This window comes from Medicago sativa, chromosome 6 (genome assembly GCF_051527215.1).
Source record: "Medicago sativa cultivar Bolivia chromosome 6, Bolivia_mono, whole genome shotgun sequence".
Lineage (NCBI taxonomy): Eukaryota > Viridiplantae > Streptophyta > Magnoliopsida > Fabales > Fabaceae > Medicago > Medicago sativa.
In genome coordinates, this window is record NC_140754.1 from 38,047,200 (window position 1) to 38,067,135 (window position 19,936).

At 39.3% G+C, this 19,936-nt stretch overlaps 2 protein-coding genes across 2 annotated transcripts; both read right to left on the reverse strand.

The window, feature by feature from the left end:
• Positions 1-740: 740 nt before the first annotated feature.
• Positions 741-1,972, reverse strand: LOC146914973 (Calcium-dependent lipid-binding (CaLB domain) family protein). Its single transcript, XM_085717579.1, has one exon. It carries the CDS (start codon positions 1,869-1,871, stop codon positions 966-968), a length of 906 nt encoding a protein of 301 aa, XP_085573705.1. The 5' UTR covers positions 1,872-1,972; the 3' UTR covers positions 741-965.
• A 10,793-nt stretch (positions 1,973-12,765) lies between these two features.
• LOC146914974 (uncharacterized) lies at positions 12,766-14,978 on the reverse strand. The gene has a single exon (XM_085716247.1). It carries the CDS (start codon positions 13,914-13,916, stop codon positions 12,792-12,794), a length of 1,125 nt encoding a protein of 374 aa, XP_085572373.1. The 5' UTR covers positions 13,917-14,978; the 3' UTR covers positions 12,766-12,791.
• Between the last annotated feature and the right edge of the window lie 4,958 nt (positions 14,979-19,936).

Here is a 19,936-nt window from a genome sequence, read left to right on the forward strand (position 1 = left end):
AAGATCTTTTGCAAAGTTGTTCAATCGAAATCAAATCTATCACATGGTTCAAACATTGTCTTGAAGCATCCACTCACTTATACAAGCATATTCCAGAAACATTACGTTAAAATTCTTGTCCCTTTCAGCTTTAATTCTTTTTTATCTTTACTAAAAACGACGCGTTTTAGGTCATTGGTAAAACTGAACCTTCTTTGCTTCAACTTGTAGGAATCGAATCTAAATCACTTCATAAGAGGGAGAAGAATATGAATTTTAGTCACTTGATTAACTAGTCACCTTTCTAACATTTTAGTAATCCTAATGCTATTTCATCAATTTCTCATTATAATTCAACAAAATAAAATTGAAACTATGCACTTGGGTGAATGTATATGTGAACCAACACAAATCACGTACAAGCACGTCATTAATCTGGTGAATGGTATTGCCGAATGAACCCCACAATATAGCGTAACGATCCAAATACGAATTTTAGTAAAAGAGAAAATGCTAACACTTTTTTTAACACTTACTCTGTCTTATTGAGTGAAACTAACGTGATTATCTTAAATTTAGGTGAGACACATTTCCAAAATACAGTACCCACATAAATTTTACTAAAAAAAAAAATGAATGACAGAAAGAGTGCTAAGAAAATAACGTGGATAACACTCCTACAAGGGAACATCAAAAACATATTAAGACCATTGTTTAATATATGAATTTCATCCTAAATATAAAGAAAAATTCATTGAAAATGACGTGAATTTGATCTTCATATAACTTTTTCGCATATAATTTAAAATTTGTGAAAAGATAAACTACAAAAATGACAGAAAATCCAACAAATGCAAGGTTTAATTAGAGAAATCAGACAACATATGCAAATTTCACACACAATTTAATTAATGTTCAAAGTATAATATCTTTTTCAGCTTTTCCTTTATTGACAGAAAAACACTTATCTCCAAAGTTTTCATTCTCTAGAAATCATCACCATCATAACCACCATCATCATCATCATAACCAAGATCATCTTCAACTTTATCAGCTGCATCATCAGCAATCTTATCCTCAAGATACTCAGCACCCTCCACAAGGGCAACTCCACCTAACACCCCAGCAACTGCACCAACAGCCAATCCTGTCCCCATCCCACCAAACTTACTTTTCTTCTTTTCCTCCACTTGTCCATACCCATAACTACTGCCTTGTCCATACGATGACCCGTACCCGGGCTCATACCCAGTAGTTTGAGGCCCCGCATTATAAGGATAACCACCAGGTGGCGCAGTTTGAGGCCCTGCGTTATAAGGATACCCTCCAGGTGGCGCTGCAGAATAACCATAATTCTGTGGCGGTGCACCATAAGGGTTTCCATATCCAGGAGCAGAGGGATTATAATTATAATCCCTCGTTGATGACTGAGGTGGAGGGACACCATAAGGAGGAGCGTAGTACTCACCCGACCCACGATAGCCAGGCTCTCTAATTGTTACTTTAACATCAACTTTCCCATGCGGTCTTCCTGACGGTCTTTTCAATGTAAGGGATCGGCTGACACGCTCGCCGATCCCAACATCATCTAGAACTTCAACTAATTTAAGCCGAGCTGAGCCGATGAGTGGCTTGGTGTCCGGCTCCGAGCCGGCATGCACGATGTCGATGTAAAGAGTAAGATCTTCAATTGGTTGAGGAGGTAAAGGGATTATGAGAGTTTGATCCCAATTGGCTTCTGTGTCTCCGTTTTCATCAACTTTGGTTGAGAATTTGTTCTTTGGATCAATCCATACGACACCGTATGGTTTGTTTGAGCCGTTGCGCCAGTTCACGTTTTTGAGATTGTAAGCTGATGAAAGTTTCACTTCAGCTTCATAGCGTGAAGCCATTTTAATTTTTTTTTTTTATGTTTGTGTTGAAATTTGAGAATGTGATTATGTGATGAAACTTTGGAGTCTAAAATTGGTTTTATAGGTGAAGAGTAAGAGTGGAGATTGGTTTATTTTAGTCCAAAGTTTTACGTTTAATCACAAGGTTGCCATTTAACTTAACATGGATGACTTTTCGTTGGTGGAAAATCAAACCATCGAATCAAATTTCACCTAAGCAAATAAATCAACTAATAAAAAATACTTTAAGTCATTAATTTATGTCTCAAAATAGAGTGAAGATCACTATGTGAATTAATTAATTTTTTTTTGGCAAAATTATTTTTGTGGTTGTTTAACTAAATTTCAAGTTACAATTCCGTTGTTTATCTTTCTTTTTTTTTTTTTTGTCGTTTTCATCATTTTGATCAATTAACATATGGATTTTTAAAATTTAAATTTATGATTTTATTTTGGTATGTGCTCTTAGTATTCAAATTTATGATCCTTTATTCAAATTTCATATGAATTATAGATTTGATGCTTAAACATACCGAAAAGACAAAAATGACATGAAAAAAATAAAGGGCGAAATCGTTAGCCGAAATTAAGTTAAAGGACGTTAAGTATAATTTTTCCTCTCTTTTTTCAAATAGCACAATGACTAGAAACTCATCTTTTAAGGTAAATTAGTAAGTAATTCAGAGTTCAATTTTAATGGAAGATTTTTTTTTTAATAACATATGTTTAAAATGTTAATTGTTATGTTAGTTTTTTCTCTTTAGAACTTGAACTTTAAACGTTAATTGTTAACCCTTCACTCAAATCAGTTGAACTACCCGACCCATTATACAAGTATTATTAACTCCTCGCTAGTATTATTTTGTTTGTGCTTACACCTCAAATTTCAAATATTGAAAAATATATGGTCTTTTTCGTGAGGTAATATTTATAGGGGTTTGCTAGAACACACCCACTAGTTTTTATGTGGGAGTGTTTTAGCGAGTAAATAACTAAAAAGTGGTTAAATACACCCTAAGGTGTATGTTGCTATAACACACCTTCTAACAAAAACAAGTGGGTGTGTTCTAGCAAATCCTATAGGCATTTGCTATAACACACCCACTAGTTTTTATGTGGGAGTGTTTTAGCAAGTAAATAACTAAAAAGTGGTTAATTACACCCTAAGGTGTAGCTTTGCTAAAACACTCCCACATAAAAAATAGTGGGTGTGTTCTAGCAAACCCCATATTATATATATATATATATATATATATATATATATATATATATATATATATATATATATATATATATATATTTGTTGAAGCTTAAGACGATTATTTTGGTGCCTTTGTCTTTGATGTACCCCTCCCCTCCGTCTTATTTTAAGGGTACTCTCATTTGAGTTTTGCATAGTTTTTAAAATAATGATAGAGTAATTCTTTTGTTGATTTTAACAATTGCCATGATAGAGACAAAAGTCTTGAGTCTTTTATAAATTTATGATTGTTTTAAAAGTTATCATATAAATAAATGGTTATTCAAATTATACACCTCTTACAGAAAACTATTAAATCTATCACATTACTTTATTATTTTTCTGTTTTTTTACTTTGTTTCAAGATGTATATAAGATGTAAAGAAAACATTTCCCTAGTTTATTTGTAGGGAAGTAAATACGATGGTTTATAGGTCCTTATCATCATAACCCAAAAATATTATTATGTTAAATCTTTTCTTATAATTCCCAAAAAATATACAATTTCAAAGATACATACAATGACAATTCACTTATAAATAAAACAAATAAGCAATGGTAATTCCATTGTTGACCAGTGAGTACACCTTTCTAGACAATTGATTTTGGTGAGGAGTGGTTCAGTCAACTTTGATCAGGCTTGTTTGGTTTCAATCCTAACTGGGGAAAAGAACATCTTGGGTGGGGAATAAAATGCAAGTAGTAGGGTTAAGAATATGGCATTATTCGATATGTAAGATAAAATATACTAATAATAATTCTTTTGAATTAAATAAAATATAATAATCACTACCTTTTAACAAATCAATCTCATCATACTAATTTACTTATTTCTTTCAGATTTGTTTGATTATAATGCGTATACGCCATCTTCTAATTATTTTTATTATTAAGTTTTATCCGATTATTTTATAAATTAAGTTCTTTGATTTATAAAGAATGATAAAATAGAAGGATATAATGGTAGAAAAAGGTATAAGTGAAGGATTTTTTTTTTCAAAGAAGGTTTAAGTGAAGGATAAAATTAGAAGAAAAAATATGACACTAAAACATAATTTTTTTATATGAAAGTATAGATATTTTATAAATTCAATGTCTTAGGTTCGAGTATCCGTGATACCAATTTGAGTCGGTTAGTTTAGCTTATTAAAAAAAATTAATTATGATATTTTTTTAGATGATAGGAAACAATTTTAAAAACTAAAATAAAATTTATTTAGTTTTTAATTTAATAAGTAAATATACTAGTACATGTCAAATTGACGTATTAACTTCAGAAATTGTCATACTTTTCAGGAATCTTGATTTTGAACTTTTTCATGTATAATATTGCACATGTTTTTTTGTCTAGTAGTTTATTGGTCAGAAATTTACTTTTTTAAAATATAATATTCCACATGTTAATACAATTAAAAGTAACAATATTTTTTCAAAAAACAACAATTATGTCTTAAAAAATTATATATTTAATATAAAATATACAAATTTTAATACAAACTTACGATTTTAATTTTTTTTTCTAGGGGGCGGTTTTAAACTTCTTAATATGTGAAAATTTACAAATGATAAAAAAAACCGTTTAATTATATCTTTAGTGGAGGCGTATTAAAAAATGGAGATAAACTATGGTCCCATCTTTCTTTCTTTTATCACAAGCAAGAAAAGGTATATAAAGACGGAGAAAATCTTCCTTGCACACAACCCCAACACGTCATCCTTGGACACAACAAGTAAAAATTTGACACATGTCAAAAACTTCTAAAACCAGTTCTTGTAAAAACCGGTTTAAAAAGTCCCAAAGAAAATATTATAAAAATCCAAAAGGAAAAATAGTTTTGTTGCCATTTGTTTTAAATCCTAATTACCAAGAAATATGTCTGGTTAAAGCACAGATTAAATGGTGTGATGAAACAGCTACTTATTATTTAAAAGAGAGTTTTGACTATCATCTCTTTTCAAGATACGTAGTTAAAGCTGAACAACTCAGAAACAGTCTTAAAAAACTAGCAAGATAATCCATGGATGGATTAATAAACCTGGACCGTCATAATATTCCTAAAGGCTTAAAATCCCTCTGTAAGGACCTAGACGCCCTGCATTAGGGCCTAGGCGCCCTCCATAAAGACCAAGTCGCCCGTTAAAAGGGCCACCAGGCCCAGGCGCGTCTTCCATGAAGCCGCCGCCTCACTTAGTCTCTAGAACCCTCCAAAATCACCAAAAGTACGCCAATGCCTCCGTTGCTTGGAAACCAAGCAACCAAAGCCCAAGCCCATAAACAGGCTATAAATATCACTCTTGAGAGCAGTCTCAAGGCATCTAATCATCAGTCCAAAAACCCTAGGATACGATTCCTAACCCTAGAATCCTTACCGTACTTCTTGGCAAGTACAGTTGGCGCCGTCTGTGGGAAAAGGTAAAACTAACCTTGACCACGTTTCTGGATCGCGAATTGTAATCCGGAAACCTTGAAACAAGACCTCCAAATCGTCGAAACTCCCTTTACGATTTGGAAACCCTTCCTTTTTTCTTCCAACCAAACCTAAACCGCACCTCACGTACGGTTTAGAGAAAGGCCTCATCATGGCAACCGCTGAAGAATTAGAAACCATGCGAACTCAACTCGCTCAGTTGAAAGAACACAACGAGGCCCTACAAGCCTCGATGGAGACCATGCAGCAGAAACAGCAAGAAGAAAAAGATGAATCAAACCATGGCGAGATGGACGACCCAGAGCCTCAACCCTTATCCGCCGAGATATGGGGCGCGCCAGTCCCAGAGAACTTTAAGCCTCCTCACCTTTCCGTTTTCGATGGAAAAAGCGATCCCATGGAACACGTCACAGCCTTCAATACTCGCATGGCCGTCGTCGGAGCTCCTGATTCCCTCAAGTGCAAATTATTGGCTGGTACTTTCTCAGATGCTGCCCTACGCTGGTATATGAACCTTCCCCGGTTCTCCATCGTCAGTTATCCAGATATGACAAGAAAACTTATCCAACAGTTCTCGGCAAGTCGCCACCGTAAGGTCCCCGCCACCAGCCTTTTCAACGTGCGACAGGGGCACAACGAATCCCTCAGAGACTACCTGGCAAGGTTCAACGAAACGACTATAAAGGTAGTTAATCCTAATCAAGAAGTATTTGTGGGCGCTTTCCAGAATGGCCTTCGGGCGGGTCAGTTCAGCGAGTCACTAGCTCAGAAGCCTGCCGATTCCATGGAGGAAATAATCGCCAGAGCGGATTGCTATATCAAAGGAGAGGAAAGCAACGCAGAAAAGAAAGCAAGGGACGCCAAGGAGCGGGCGTCGACCAATACGGAAAGGCGACCTTACCAACCGCCTTCCAACAGGGACCGTGCCCCCTATCAGAGAGCAGAAAAGCGAAACTACGCGCCCTACACCTACAGGCCGCGCACGGAGAACTTCACCCCTCTGAACACTAGACCAGAGCGCATCATGAAGGAAATCTACAAAACCAAGCTAATTCGGGAACCACCCCCACCACGATTCAACACCATGGGAGCTGACAAAGATAAATGGTGCAAGTATCACAGAATAAAGGGTCACGATACTGATTCGTGCATACACTTGCGCCGCGAAATTGAAAGGTTAATACAAAATGGCAAGCTAAGGGGGTACACCCAGGACCGCCGGGGCGAAGACAAGCACGTAGGGGAAAACAAGAAAGAGGGAACACCAGAAGGAAAGAGGCACACACTGAACACAATTTCTGGCGGCTTCTCCGGAGGAGGAGAGTCGAGTTCGTCCCGCAAGAAATATGTAAGACAGGTCATGCTTTGCCAGGAATATGAGAAGCAAATTTCAGAACACGAGCCTGACGTATCCTTTACTGCGAAGGATTACAGAGACGTCGTACCACATGACGACGATCCCATGGTGGTCACGCTGCAAATCTTCAAATGGGACGTAAAGAGAGTGCTAATAGACCCAGGAAGCTCAGCTGACATCCTCTACTACGACACTTTCGACCGAATGGGGTTGGATCCGGAGCAATTGCAACCCTTCAGAGGCACGTTGGCGGGGTTCACCGGCGAGCAAGTCCACGTCAGGGGCTACATTACCCTTAAGACAACGTTCGGTCACGGATCTCACGCCAAAACTGTTCGCGTACGGTATCTTGTAGTCAACTCACCAAGTTCCTACAACATCATCATTGGGCGTCCCGCTTTCAACTTGCTGGGCGGTTTCCTATCAACAAAATTCTTAGTCATGAAGTACCCCCTTGATAACGGAAAAATAGGCACCATCAAAGGCGACCAAAAGCTGGCCAGAGAATGCTATCACAATAGCCTGCGCCTGCAGAAGACTCGGAAGAAATCCGTCGACGAAGTCGCACACGAAGTCAACATGATAGATCTCGACCCCAGGGAAGAATTCCAACAAGAACGAATAGAACCCACCGAAGACCTGAAAGAAATCTCCATCGGTCCTGAAGCCCATCAAACGACTAAGATTGGTACGTCGCTTAGTAAAGAAGAAGAAGGCGCCCTCATAGGTCTACTCCGAAAGAACCTAGATCTTTTTGCTTGGCATCCGTCCGAAATGCCAGGGATGGACCCTGACATTGCTTGCCACCACCTATCCATCAAGCCAGGCATTAAACCAGTTGTACAGCGAAAGCGTAAGATGGGCGAGGAAAGAAGGAAAGCCGTAGACGAAGAGGTAAAGAAACTAGCAGACGCCCGTTTCATTAGCGAGATCAAGTACCCCACATGGTTGGCTAATACTGTTCTGGTAAAAAAGGCAAACGGAAAGTGGAGAATGTGCGTGGATTATACCGACTTAAACATGGCGTGCCCCAAAGATCCTTACCCACTCCCGAACATCGACCACCTAATTGACAACGCCTCAGGCTTCAAGACTCTGAGTTTCATGGACGCCTACTCTGGTTACAATCAAATTAGAATGGACCCCTTGGATGCTCCCAAGACAGCATTTATGACCAATACGAAGAACTACCACTACGAGGTCATGTCCTTCGGCCTCAAAAACGCCGGAGCCACTTTTCAAAGATCTATGGACATGGCTTTCGCCCAACAAATAGGAAGGAACCTGGAAGTATACATCGACGATCTGGTAGCAAAAACAAAGGAAGGGCGCAGCCATGCCGAAGACCTGGAAGAAATCTTGGGCCAAGTAAGAAAATATAGAATTCGGTTGAACCCAGCTAAGTGTTCTTTCGGAGTACAGGCGGGAAAGTTTTTGGGTTTCCTCATGACGAGACGGGGTATAGAAGCAAATCCAGACAAGTGTCAGGCGGTGATCGACATGAGGAGCCCCTCCAGCATCAAAGAGGTCCAGCAGCTAACAGGACGATTAGCCGCACTATCTCGTTTCCTATCTTGTGCGGGCGATAAAGCTTTCTCTTTTTTCGCATCCATCAGGAAAAAGGAGAAATTCGAGTGGACGCCAGAATGTGAAGAGGCCTTCCAGCAGATCAAGCGGTTCTTATCCAGCCCGCCTATCCTTCAACGACCAAGTCCGAGCGCCATCCTGTTTCTATACTTGGCTATTTCTGAGAACGCCATGAGCACAGTCCTAGTAGAAGACTCGGACGCAGGTGAAAGGCCAATCTACTTTGTCAGCAGAGTGTTCAAGGGTGCTGAATTACGATATCAGAAGCTAGAGCGCCTGGCCCTTGCAGTGGTAACTACGGCGAGGAAGCTCCGACCGTACTTCCAAAGTCACAAGATTGTGGTGAAGACGGATTATCCTATCAAGCAAGTCCTCGGAAAGCCAGATCTAGCTGGACGAATGGTCGCTTGGTCCATAGAGCTATCAGAGTACGATGTCCAGTTCGTGCCAAGAGGGAGTGTTAAGTCTCAGGTGTTAGCAGATTTTGTCGTAGAGCTCACATCGCCTGCGCAAGCACGCCCCCCATTTGTGTGGCTTTTATCCGTCGATGGCTCCTCCAATTTAAAAGGGAGCGGGGCGGGCGTCGTCTTGGAGGGACCAGAAGATATCCTCATAGAACAATCCCTCAGATTCGAATTCAAAGCAAGCAACAATCAGGCGGAGTACGAAGCGCTAATTGCCGGCATGATTTTGGCGCAAGAAATGGGAGCAGAAAACCTGAGAGCAAGGAGTGACTCTCAATTGGTAATGAGTCAGATTACGGGCGAGTATCAGACCAAGGACTCCCAACTCATCAAATATTTAACAAAAGTACAAGACCTCGCCAAAAGGTTCGTGTTCTTCGAAGCAGTCTATGTACCACGAGAGCAAAACGCCAGGGCCGACCTATTGGCCAAACTCGCCAGCACCAAACGACCAGGAAACAATAGGACAGTCATCCAAGAAGTTATTACAACGCCCAGCACCAATAACGAAAGTGTGCATCACATCGTTAAGGGGGAGGAAGGTTGGATGGAACCATTGCTAAGATACTTAACTGGATCATTCACGCCTAAAAACAGCGAAGAAGAACAGACAGTACGAAAAAGAGCTTCCAAATTTGTCATCATATCAGGAAAACTCTACAAACGAGGGCGAACGAATCCGTTGTTGCGCTGCTTGGGTGAAGATGAGACCCAATTAGTATTGCTCGAAGTGCATGAAGGCGTTTGTGGCAGCCACATCGGAGGACGGGCGCTGGCGGCAAAGCTACTCCGCGCAGGATACTATTGGCCCACCATGCTTCAGGACAGTTCAGACTTCGTGAAAAAATGCGACAAGTGCCAAAGATTCTCCGACAAAGAGCACGCCCCAGCCCAGGAACTAACCTCTGTGTATTCTCCATGGCCCTTTCACAAATGGGCGGTTGACATAGTCGGCCCTTTTCCTCTCGCACCAGGACAGCTGAAGTTTCTTATCGTGGGCGTTGACTATTTTACTAAATGGATCGAGGCGGAAGCGGTCGCCAAAATAACAGCAGAAAGGGTCAAGAAATTCTACTGGAAAAAGATTATTTGTCGCTTTGGGCTCCCCAGGTGCATAGTATCGGACAACGGAACACAGTTCGCAAGCTCAACAGTAGTAGACTTCTGCAAGCACTTAGGAATCCAAACGAACTTCGCTTCGGTGATCCACCCACAAGCCAATGGACAAGCCGAATCAGCAAATAAAGTCATTCTGAACGGAATCAAGAAAAAGCTGGAGGCGGCCAAGAGCCTTTGGGCAGAGCAGCTACATGAGGTAAGTATAATGCGCCAATTAATCTCAGCTATTGAAATTAAACTCTTTGATTTTGAAATATTCCATGAAAAAATTACGATAAATGCCACGCCCACGTAAGTACAGGTACTATGGTCATATCACACTACTCCGCACTCCACCACCAAGGAAACGCCATTCACAATGGTTTACGGCGCGGACGCCATGCTACCCGTGGAAATAGATACTCCCACGTGGCGACGAGATGCGTTTTCGGAAGAAGGTACCGTATTGTTATTAGACCATCTAACACATTTTTTGTGCAGGGAAACAAACTTTACTTCAGAACGAATTGACTTAAATGTTTCTCCAATTTACGTTATTTTATTTCTGTAAAAAAGCAAACGAAGCAGGTATGGCAGTAAACATGGATATCATTGATGAGGTGAGGGAACAAGCCCACATCCGAGAGTTTGCCGCCAAACAAAGAGCAGCTCGCCACTACAATTCTAGAGTGACGCCTAGGGAATTGAAGGAGGGCGATCTGGTACTAAAGCAAGTCTTCGCCCCAACAAGAATTGGCAAGCTATTTCCTAATTGGGAGGGCCCCTACAGAATCCGAGAGAAATGCTCGCGTGGTGCATACAAGCTGGAAGAATTGAGTGGAGTGGCTATTCCCCGCACCTGGAATATAGCCAATCTACGCCATTATTATAGTTAGTGTCTTTTTTTTTTTTTTTTTTTAAGGATGGCGTACCGCCACCACGATGAATATTGTTATTTCTTTGTTATTTCTTCATATTATTAAAGAAACATGAGGTTAGGGTAGCACTCTTTTCCCCTGCAAGGGCAGGGGTTTTTAACGAGGCGCTCTCTCCTTTCCATATATGATGGTCTCTCCACATGTTACTTGTTATTTCCATTTTTTAAACAGACCAAACATCAAATAGAAAGGACAACGTGACACAAAGAAATAAAAGATATTGCGACCACCCTGTAGAGGGTTCGACTAAATAAGTCGCTAGCAACAATATAGGCGGCCACCCTAAAAAGAGAGGGTTCGACTAAATAAGTCGCCGAAAGAAAATAAAAGATATTGCGACCACCCTGTAGAGGGTTCGACTAAATAAGTCGCTAGCAACAATATAGGCGGCCACCCTAAAAAGAGAGGGTTCGACTAAATAAGTCGCCGAAAGAAAATAAAAGATATTGCGACCACCCTGTAGAGGGTTCGACTAAATAAGTCGCTAGCAACAATATAGGCGGCCACCCTAAAAAAGGGTTCGACTAAATAAGTCGCCGAAAGAAAGAAGAAACGGAGTCATCCCAAAACGAGAAGATAAAAATACTGTGCGCGCCACAAAAATGAATTTCCACCAAACAAAGATATTAAGGCGCCACAAACTCCGAGGTCGCCATAACCTTCCACACGGGAGCCATAAAAAGTCGAAAGAAAATTGCGAACATAAACGACTTTCAATCAAAATAAATATAAGCAGGACCGCCAACACAAGCATTGTTTAAACGAGAATAGGATGAAATTCGCAGAAGTTTAATTTAAAAACGCCATTACACATTGTTCAAAATAAAGGCGCTACGCAGAGCCGCCATAGTTAGTTACAACATAAAATTCACTCGTCATCTACCAGCTGACCATCCACAATGACTTTGAAAGGATCAAGCTCCTCCAACTTGGCCTCTGGGTTAAAAAGAACAACTTGTTCGGTAGCTAGCTTGAATCCATTCTGGAAATACACGGCTAGGGAGCGCCGTCCCTCATCCACCGCCAAGTTGGACTTCTTCAGAGCCAAGTCCTTCTCGTCTCTCTCTTTCTCAGCAGCTTCCTTTTCCCGCTTCATCTCCTCCAAGGCCTTCTCCGCAGCTTTCTTTTCTTGCAGCGCATCCGATAGTCGCCCCTCCAAACCAACAGCTTTGTGCTTCCATTTTTCCACGTCCTCTGCAGCATCCAAGTGCTTCTTCTCCAAGGATCCATACTTCAACTCCCAGGCGTGACTCAACAGCAGAGTGCGAAGGGCGGCTGTGCCAACGTCGGCGACCAAGTCACTAGACTTCGCCTTCACCGCCGCTTCAACATCAACCTGGGCAAATGGAACCTTCTCTGCCATGTACCTGCGAAACAAGCAACCAAGCTCATTTAGATTGTGACGACTAAAAATCAAGATCCCAAAAAACAACAAGGAAAGGGAGTTTACCGGCGGAAGTCAAACTCTGAATGCCAGAACGACTCCATGGCTAGGTCGTTCAGAGAAGTACCCCCAACATTAGCACGCGCCGAAGATCGGCTACCTCCCGATCTGGCCCCCTTGCCGGTTCTCGCCCTCTTGGAAGATGGCGAGTCGAGGTGGATAACGGCGTTCCCATCAGCCGCTGACTCCGGCTCATCTGCTTCGGTACCCCCACCATCACCCTTCGAAGAAGCCTCCTTCCTCATCTTTCCCGCCGGATCACTCATCTTGCTCGCCTCCAGCTCCGCAAGGTACTTCCTCATCTCCGCTCCAGTCAAAGGCAGCATCTCTTCTGCAAAGAAAAAAGAAGTGAAGAAAGGAAGATCAGTAAAAGCAAAATGGGAACCAACAGAAATACGACAAGCAAGGCCAAGTAGGACACTCACGCAAGTAAGCCGTCAAGCGTGTCTCATCACCTTCCCTATTCAACAGTTCATTAATCTTGGTCAGAGGAACCTCTTCAAGGAATTGTACCAAGGTTCGTTCATAGGGGGACATGGCGTCCAAGTCATATCCTCCCACCGCCAGAGGATTATTTGTCCACCTGAGAGGAAACTTGGGCTCGCCGTCCAACAGCACTGACGAAGTTGAACACCCAGGCAATCCCTGAACTCTAACAAAAGTATCGCGCCACTCCTTCTTAAAATTGCAGGCGTATTGGGGAAAAAGTCGCTTCCCAGGGTGAGCGCAGATGGCGATCCACGTACCTTTATTGACGTCTTTCGTTCCATAGAAACAGAGGAACGCGCCAACAGAGGGCTCCAGACCTAAAGCCTTACACAGTATCTCAAAAGCCCTAATAAACGCCCAACTATTAGGCCGAATTTGGGTCGGAGCAACGTTTAAGAACTTCAAAACGTCCATCTCAAAGGGCGTGAACGGAATCTTCACGCCAAACTCCTTGAGAAAGGTGGTATAAACAAAATACGACTCGTCGCCCTCACCAGCCATCTCCTGATCACAGACTCGTTCATCAGGATCGCAAGATAACAGCACCACGTCCTCCTCGTTACCAGTTGCGGAGATGTCAAAATTGCTCCTAAACTGGTCTACGGCCGAGACATCAACGTATAGCGACTCCTCCATACGCACCTCATCCGCAAAGGTAACCATTTCTACTGAGCTAACAAAGGAGCCCTCGTCGTCAGATACTGGCAAGAGTTCTTGAGGTGTTGAGTTGACCTGGAAATCCTCCTGTCTGCCCTGAGTTCCTGGAGTAGCAGACAGAATCACACAGTCACTATCCCTACCCGAATCAACGCTAGAATCGCTAGACAAGTCACTAAACAACTCCTCTCCGTGTAACCCAAAGTAGTACTTATCCCAGTCAATAATCCCATCTGGCCCGGTAGCATGTCGCAAACATTCCTTCCTCAGCTGATCCCTTTCGTTTGGGTCAGTAGGGCAAATTAATTTACCATCCGCATCACAATCCCTAATTAAAACCATCCCCCTAGAAGCTACGATCGCACTTAAAGTAAAAAACGAAAATAATACGAGAAGAAGTGACAAGAGGACGAAAAATACCTGTATAAGAGTTTAGCACAAATCGTCGAAGCTTCAGGCAAGCTGGAATAGCGAAATGAAGGGGAGAGAAATGGAAAAAATGTTGGAAAAACCAAACATGACCTTCTTATAGGGAGGCGAGAAGTTCGTTTTAGGGAAGCGTGTCGCAGACGATTGAGTAGGTTTAAGTCGTAAGATCGTGACGCGTGTCGTTCATCGGTGAAGAAGAATACGAAACGGTCACCATTAAGTTAAACGCGCCGCGAATGTCTGTCACGCCCTGGGCGTCGTAAGGTCATACACTCGGCGTTCACACTTTCATAACGCGATTAAAACACTTCGCCCGCTTCCAATGGCTCGTGCTTGGGGGGCTGTGGACGTGACGCGAATAAGTTAAGCATGATATACCCATCCCCAGGAAGTATCGGAACGTCTCATCACAGTCATAAAGGCGCGCTTCGTACACCCTTCATACGACCGCCCTCGAGAAATAAGACAAGGGAGTATTAGCTCCATGGGGCAACAACGCCTCGTAACGTATCCCAAACACTTCGCCTTGTCCCAAGACTCGTGCTTGGGGGGCTGTGGACCATTATAACCATCTTAAAGACTTGCTGAACCTCCGGGGAGTCCAGTCCTATGTCATCATCACTTCGCCTTGTCCCAAGACTCGTGCTTGGGGGGCTGTGGACCGTCATAATATTCCTAAAGGCTTAAAATCCCTCTGTAAGGACCTAGACGCCCTGCATTAGGGCCTAGGCGCCCTCCATAAAGACCAAGTCGCCCGTTAAAAGGGCCACCAGGCCCAGGCGCGTCTTCCATGAAGCCGCCGCCTCACTTAGTCTCTAGAACCCTCCAAAATCACCAAAAGTACGCCAATGCCCCCGTTGCTTGGAAACCAAGCAACCAAAGCCCAAGCCCATAAACAGGCTATAAATATCACTCTTGAGAGCAGTCTCAAGGCATCTAATCATCAGTCCAAAAACCCTAGGATACGATTCCTAACCCTAGAATCCTTACCGTACTTCTTGGCAAGTACAAAACCCATTTGGAAAAATAATACCACAACCATTCATATTAAAACCTAATTATAACAATATAATTAGAGTGAAAAATCAAATTAGATGGTTAAGAGAAACAGCATTCTGGTTTCTTATAATAGAAAATAATTACTCTTTATACTGAGAATATGAAAATTTTGCAAATCTTTTAAGCATAGAGATACAAGAATTTCTACATGGCTAATAAAGGACTTGGAGAAAAAATACAAGATATTTATGAAAAAATAGTTGTTTTACAAGAACGACTAGAAAAAATAGTTTCTTTTATAGAAACTTCAACAGAGTACTGGATAGATAAAGAGTTTAAAGAAAAACTCGAAGAAAAATTATTAAATTTAGAAAATATCCAAAAAGGGTTAGATGAAAAACTCTGCTTAAAAATAGATGATCTAATTGATCTAATAAGCCTTTTATCTAAAAAAGATAAAAGTCTAACTTTAGAAGATCTTCAACTTCTTTTCAAGGAGGGGGAAGATGAGGTAAAAGAAGTAGTAGAAAAACCCTCGCAAGAAATACAATTTTTCGCTCCTAATTATTAAAATGGACGAAACAGAGGAAGAGATAGCTAACCAGCTACAAGAATTACAAACCTTAATGGCTACACTAGATATTAACGAAAAGAATAAAAATATTGAAAATCCAGAAGACGGATATAAATTTGTCTATGATTTTTCAGAGAGTGCAGATTCTGAAAGTTCAGTAGAAAGTTTTGATGAAAATCCACAAGTAGAATTTGTTAAAACTGATAATGCAGAAACATCAGAACAAGGACGTAAAAGAGGACGCCGTGATGGTAAAGAAGAATTTATTGAACAACAGATAATACAAGAAAAAATAAATGAAAGAAAATACAAAAGTATACCACCAAAATATATTCCAATTGTAAACTCACAAAGTGAAAATGATGTCCTTAATCTTGATTGTATCACAGATAGAGGGAAGGAATTAAGAGAATGGTATCGAAAACATAAAATAAATGTTCAAATAGATGTCCAAATAAAGTCCTTTGGCCCAAAAGATATTTTTAATTATCTTAAGACAAAGACATATGGAAATGCTATGAAATTCATACATGAATATCCAGATTCAGAATTACCATCCACGGGAAATGAAACTGTAGACTATATGTATGAAATCCTGAAGAAGGAATTCATAGGATATGAAAGTATCGATGCTAAGAAAGAATTACAAAATACATTAATTCACAAGATTTTTAATTTAAGAATTTGTGATATGTGTCAAATAGATCCATTTATATGTGAATTTGAAGAATATTACTATGGTATTAATCCAACAAAAAGGACAGAATATAATTTATTAAATTTATTTTATAATAAACTCCCAAGTGGATTAGGAATAAAAATGCAAGAAATGTTTGATGAAAAAACAAATAATGAAATGGGATTAGAAAATACCTTAGGAGCTAGGATAACTACACTAAAACAATGGATATCTGAACAATGCATGAATAAAATTGCTAAAAGAGACGCAAAAATAAACTATTGTTGTGATAAACTACAAGGTAAAGTAGGAAATTATGGTTGTAAAAAACCTAGAAAAAGGAAAAGAAAGTTCTTTAGAAAAATTGATCGATCAGAATATAGGAGAAAAAAGAAATTTCCTAAGAAATTTAATAAACAAAAATATTTTAGGAGAAAGAAAAAATATCCTAAAAAGACTTCATGCCCCAAAGGCAAGAAGACATGTACATGTTGGCTATGCCATGAAGAAGGACATTATGCAAATGAATGTCCCAAGAAGAAAGAATCTAAAAAAGAAACCTTAAAACTAATCTGGCATGTAGGCTTCGAACCAATAGAATCAGATATAGATTCTGATGAGAGTAGTATTTTTGAATATACTACTGAAGAAGAATTTGAAGAATGAGTAGGAAAATCCTAAAAGAAGGAAATCCTAATTCAACATTTATTCAAATTATCTTGAATAAAAAGAAAATCATGGGTTACATTGATACTGGTGCAACCCTATGTTTTGGAAGGAAATCCATATCCAAAGATTGGATTGGATTAAAAAAACCAAAAGAAATAATTATTGCTGATAAAACAAAACATAAGATATGGTTTGTTTTAAAAAATGTTTTCATAAAAATTGAAGATAAATATTTTTATGTAAGATCAATTTATGAACATGATTCTGGAATAGACTTGATAATAGGAAACAACTTTCTGAAGTTATATAGTCCTTTTATTCAAAAGCTTGATACTATAACATTAAAATGGTTTAATGTAAACAACCCAGAAGAAAGTGAATTTGTTACAACAAACATTATAACAAAAAATGAAATTTTAAGGGCAATAAAAGAAAATCTCAATGTACTTAGATGTATGTGGGATAAAAGAAAGTTTTACTTAACCACTGAACAAAATCTAGGATATCATCTAGATCAAGTTTGTTCTGAAAATCCATTAGATACTATAATAAATAAAATACAAGATTTAATTGTTATAAAACTTAAAGATCCTAAAAAGGAAGTCAAGGCACTATACAAAATTCCTTATTCAGGAGAAGATAAGGACGAATTTAAAAAAGAAATAGCAGAACTATTAGAAAAAGGATTAATAAGTCCTTCTATTAGTCCACATTCAGCGCCAGCTTTTTATGTCAGAAAACATAATGAGATAAAAAGAGGAAAAGCTCGAATGGTGATTAATTATAAAAAACTTAATGAGGCAACTGTAAGTGACTCATATAAGTTACCAAGAAAAGATTATATTTTTGAAAAAATAAGAGGATGTAATTGGTTTTCATCCTTAGATGCAAAATCTGGATACTGGCAGTTAAGGTTATCAGAAGAAACTAAACCTTTAACAGCTTTCAGTTGTCCAGAAGGACATTTTGAATGGAATGTTTTACCATTTGGTTTAAAACAAGCACCATCAATATACCAAAGATTTATGGACAATACTCTTAAAGGTCTTGATCATATTTGTTTTGTATATATCGATGACATATTAATCTTTACTAAAGGAAGTAAAGAACAACATATCAAAGATGTTACTACTGTTTTAAACAGAATAAAAGATAAAGGAATTGTTTTATCTAGAAAAAAGTCAGTACTCTTGAAACAAGAAATCGAATTCCTTGGTCTTATCATAAGGGAAGGAGGAAGACTCGATTTATCACCACATGTTCAAGAAAAAATTTTACTTTTTCCTGATCAATTAGTGGATAGAAAGCAAATCCAAAGATTTTTGGGATGTTTAAATTATATTGCTAATGAAGGATTTCTTCAAGATTTAGCAAATGATAGAAAAGTTTTACAGAAGAAGATATCTGAAAAAGTGTCATGGTCATGGACACAGAAAGATACTGAGGCTGTAAAATCTTTAAAAGAAAAACTAAAAGTTTTACCACAACTATACAACCCAACAGAAAATGATTTTTTGGTTGTAAATGTTGATGCAAATCAGTTTACTTGGGCTGGAGTTATGAGAGCTCTTCCTAATGGTAAACAAAAATTGGGATTAAATCTCAATGGATATGTTGAGGATGAAACCCCACAACAATCCTATACCACTATGGGCGCAACCCCACAGTTAAAATCAGATATCCCTAATGGGCGATCAGATAAAACATCAGTTTCAACTGATACAAAACTTGATTATTCAAGTAATAACATCCGAATTAAGGATAAAGATCTTGTTTTATGCAAGTATGTCTCAGGTTCTTTTAAAGATGCTGAAACAAGATATCATATCAATGAGAAAGAAACTCTTTCTTGTTTAAATGTTTTAGAAAAATGGAGAATGGATTTAATTCCATCAAGATTTTTATTACGAACTGATTCAACTTATGCTAGCGGATTTTGGCGCTACAATTTAAAAGTTGATCATAAACAAGGAAGACTTGTTCGATGGCAAATGCGCATCCAACAATTCTATCCTTACATTCAACTAATAAAATCAGAAAATAATTGTTTTGCAGATACATTGACAAGAGAATGGAGCAAGCTCTAAAAGTTCTCTACAATAGCTTGAAGCAAAAAGAAGAACAAATTGAAATCCATAGCCAAAAGCTAAAACAGCTCTCTTCAGAGAGGGGGGAGATGATTAAAATGATTGAAAGTCTAACCAAGATCATAAATGTTGAAGCTCCAACAGCAACAGAAGAACCAACAAAAAAGACTTTGAATGAACAACAAAGTTTTTCATCAACATCTTCAGCAGGCTCTATGCCAGAAGATGGTACAAAAAAGTCATGGGCTGACAAAGTCGAACAAGAAGGTGAAGAGTCAAAAAATGGTTCAGACCAGCCAAGCGATGTTGTCGACCTACAACCAGCAAAGAAGGTGTATGTCATCTATGATGGTCCAATGAAAGGCATCTACAATAATTGGGCAATTGCAAGCCTTCACATTAATGGCAAAAATGTCAGACACAAAGCTTATCCAACAATGGAAGAAGCAAAAGAAGCCTACAAGGCCTCCTATAAAGAAATGACCATTGCTAAAGAAATTGGCCAACCATCAAAAATGGAGTCAAAGAAAAAGATCTCAGTAGGATCCATAATAAACCTCCAGAAGGAAAGAAATAAGCCAAAAACCCTTGATGATTTCATGGGAAAGTGGAGATGGCTAGCCAACTTCAAAGAAGAATTAGCACTTGAATGTTTTTACCCAGTTAATACCACACATGGGGTAAAAGCTAATACAGTTCCAGGAATTTCCAAGGAATTGATTAAAGAATTTTATGACTATGGAATGCTTAAGACTGTGTATCTTGAAGAAGGAGAAGGTCGAAGATTCCAAGAACTCGCTGATCTTCCAAAAGAGATTGGTGATACAGTAAAAAGATTTAATGACTTCCTTGCTAAAGGAAGAGAGATTTATCTTCAGTTTGAACAAACCTATCCATGGTTTTTTGAAGAAAATAATTTTATGGC

Coding starts and splice junctions, on each gene's coding strand:
- LOC146914973 (XM_085717579.1), bottom strand. CDS start 1,871: ATGGCTTCACGCTATGAAGCTGAAGTGAAACTTTCATCAGCTTACAAT.
- LOC146914974 (XM_085716247.1), bottom strand. CDS start 13,916: ATGGTTTTAATTAGGGATTGTGATGCGGATGGTAAATTAATTTGCCCT.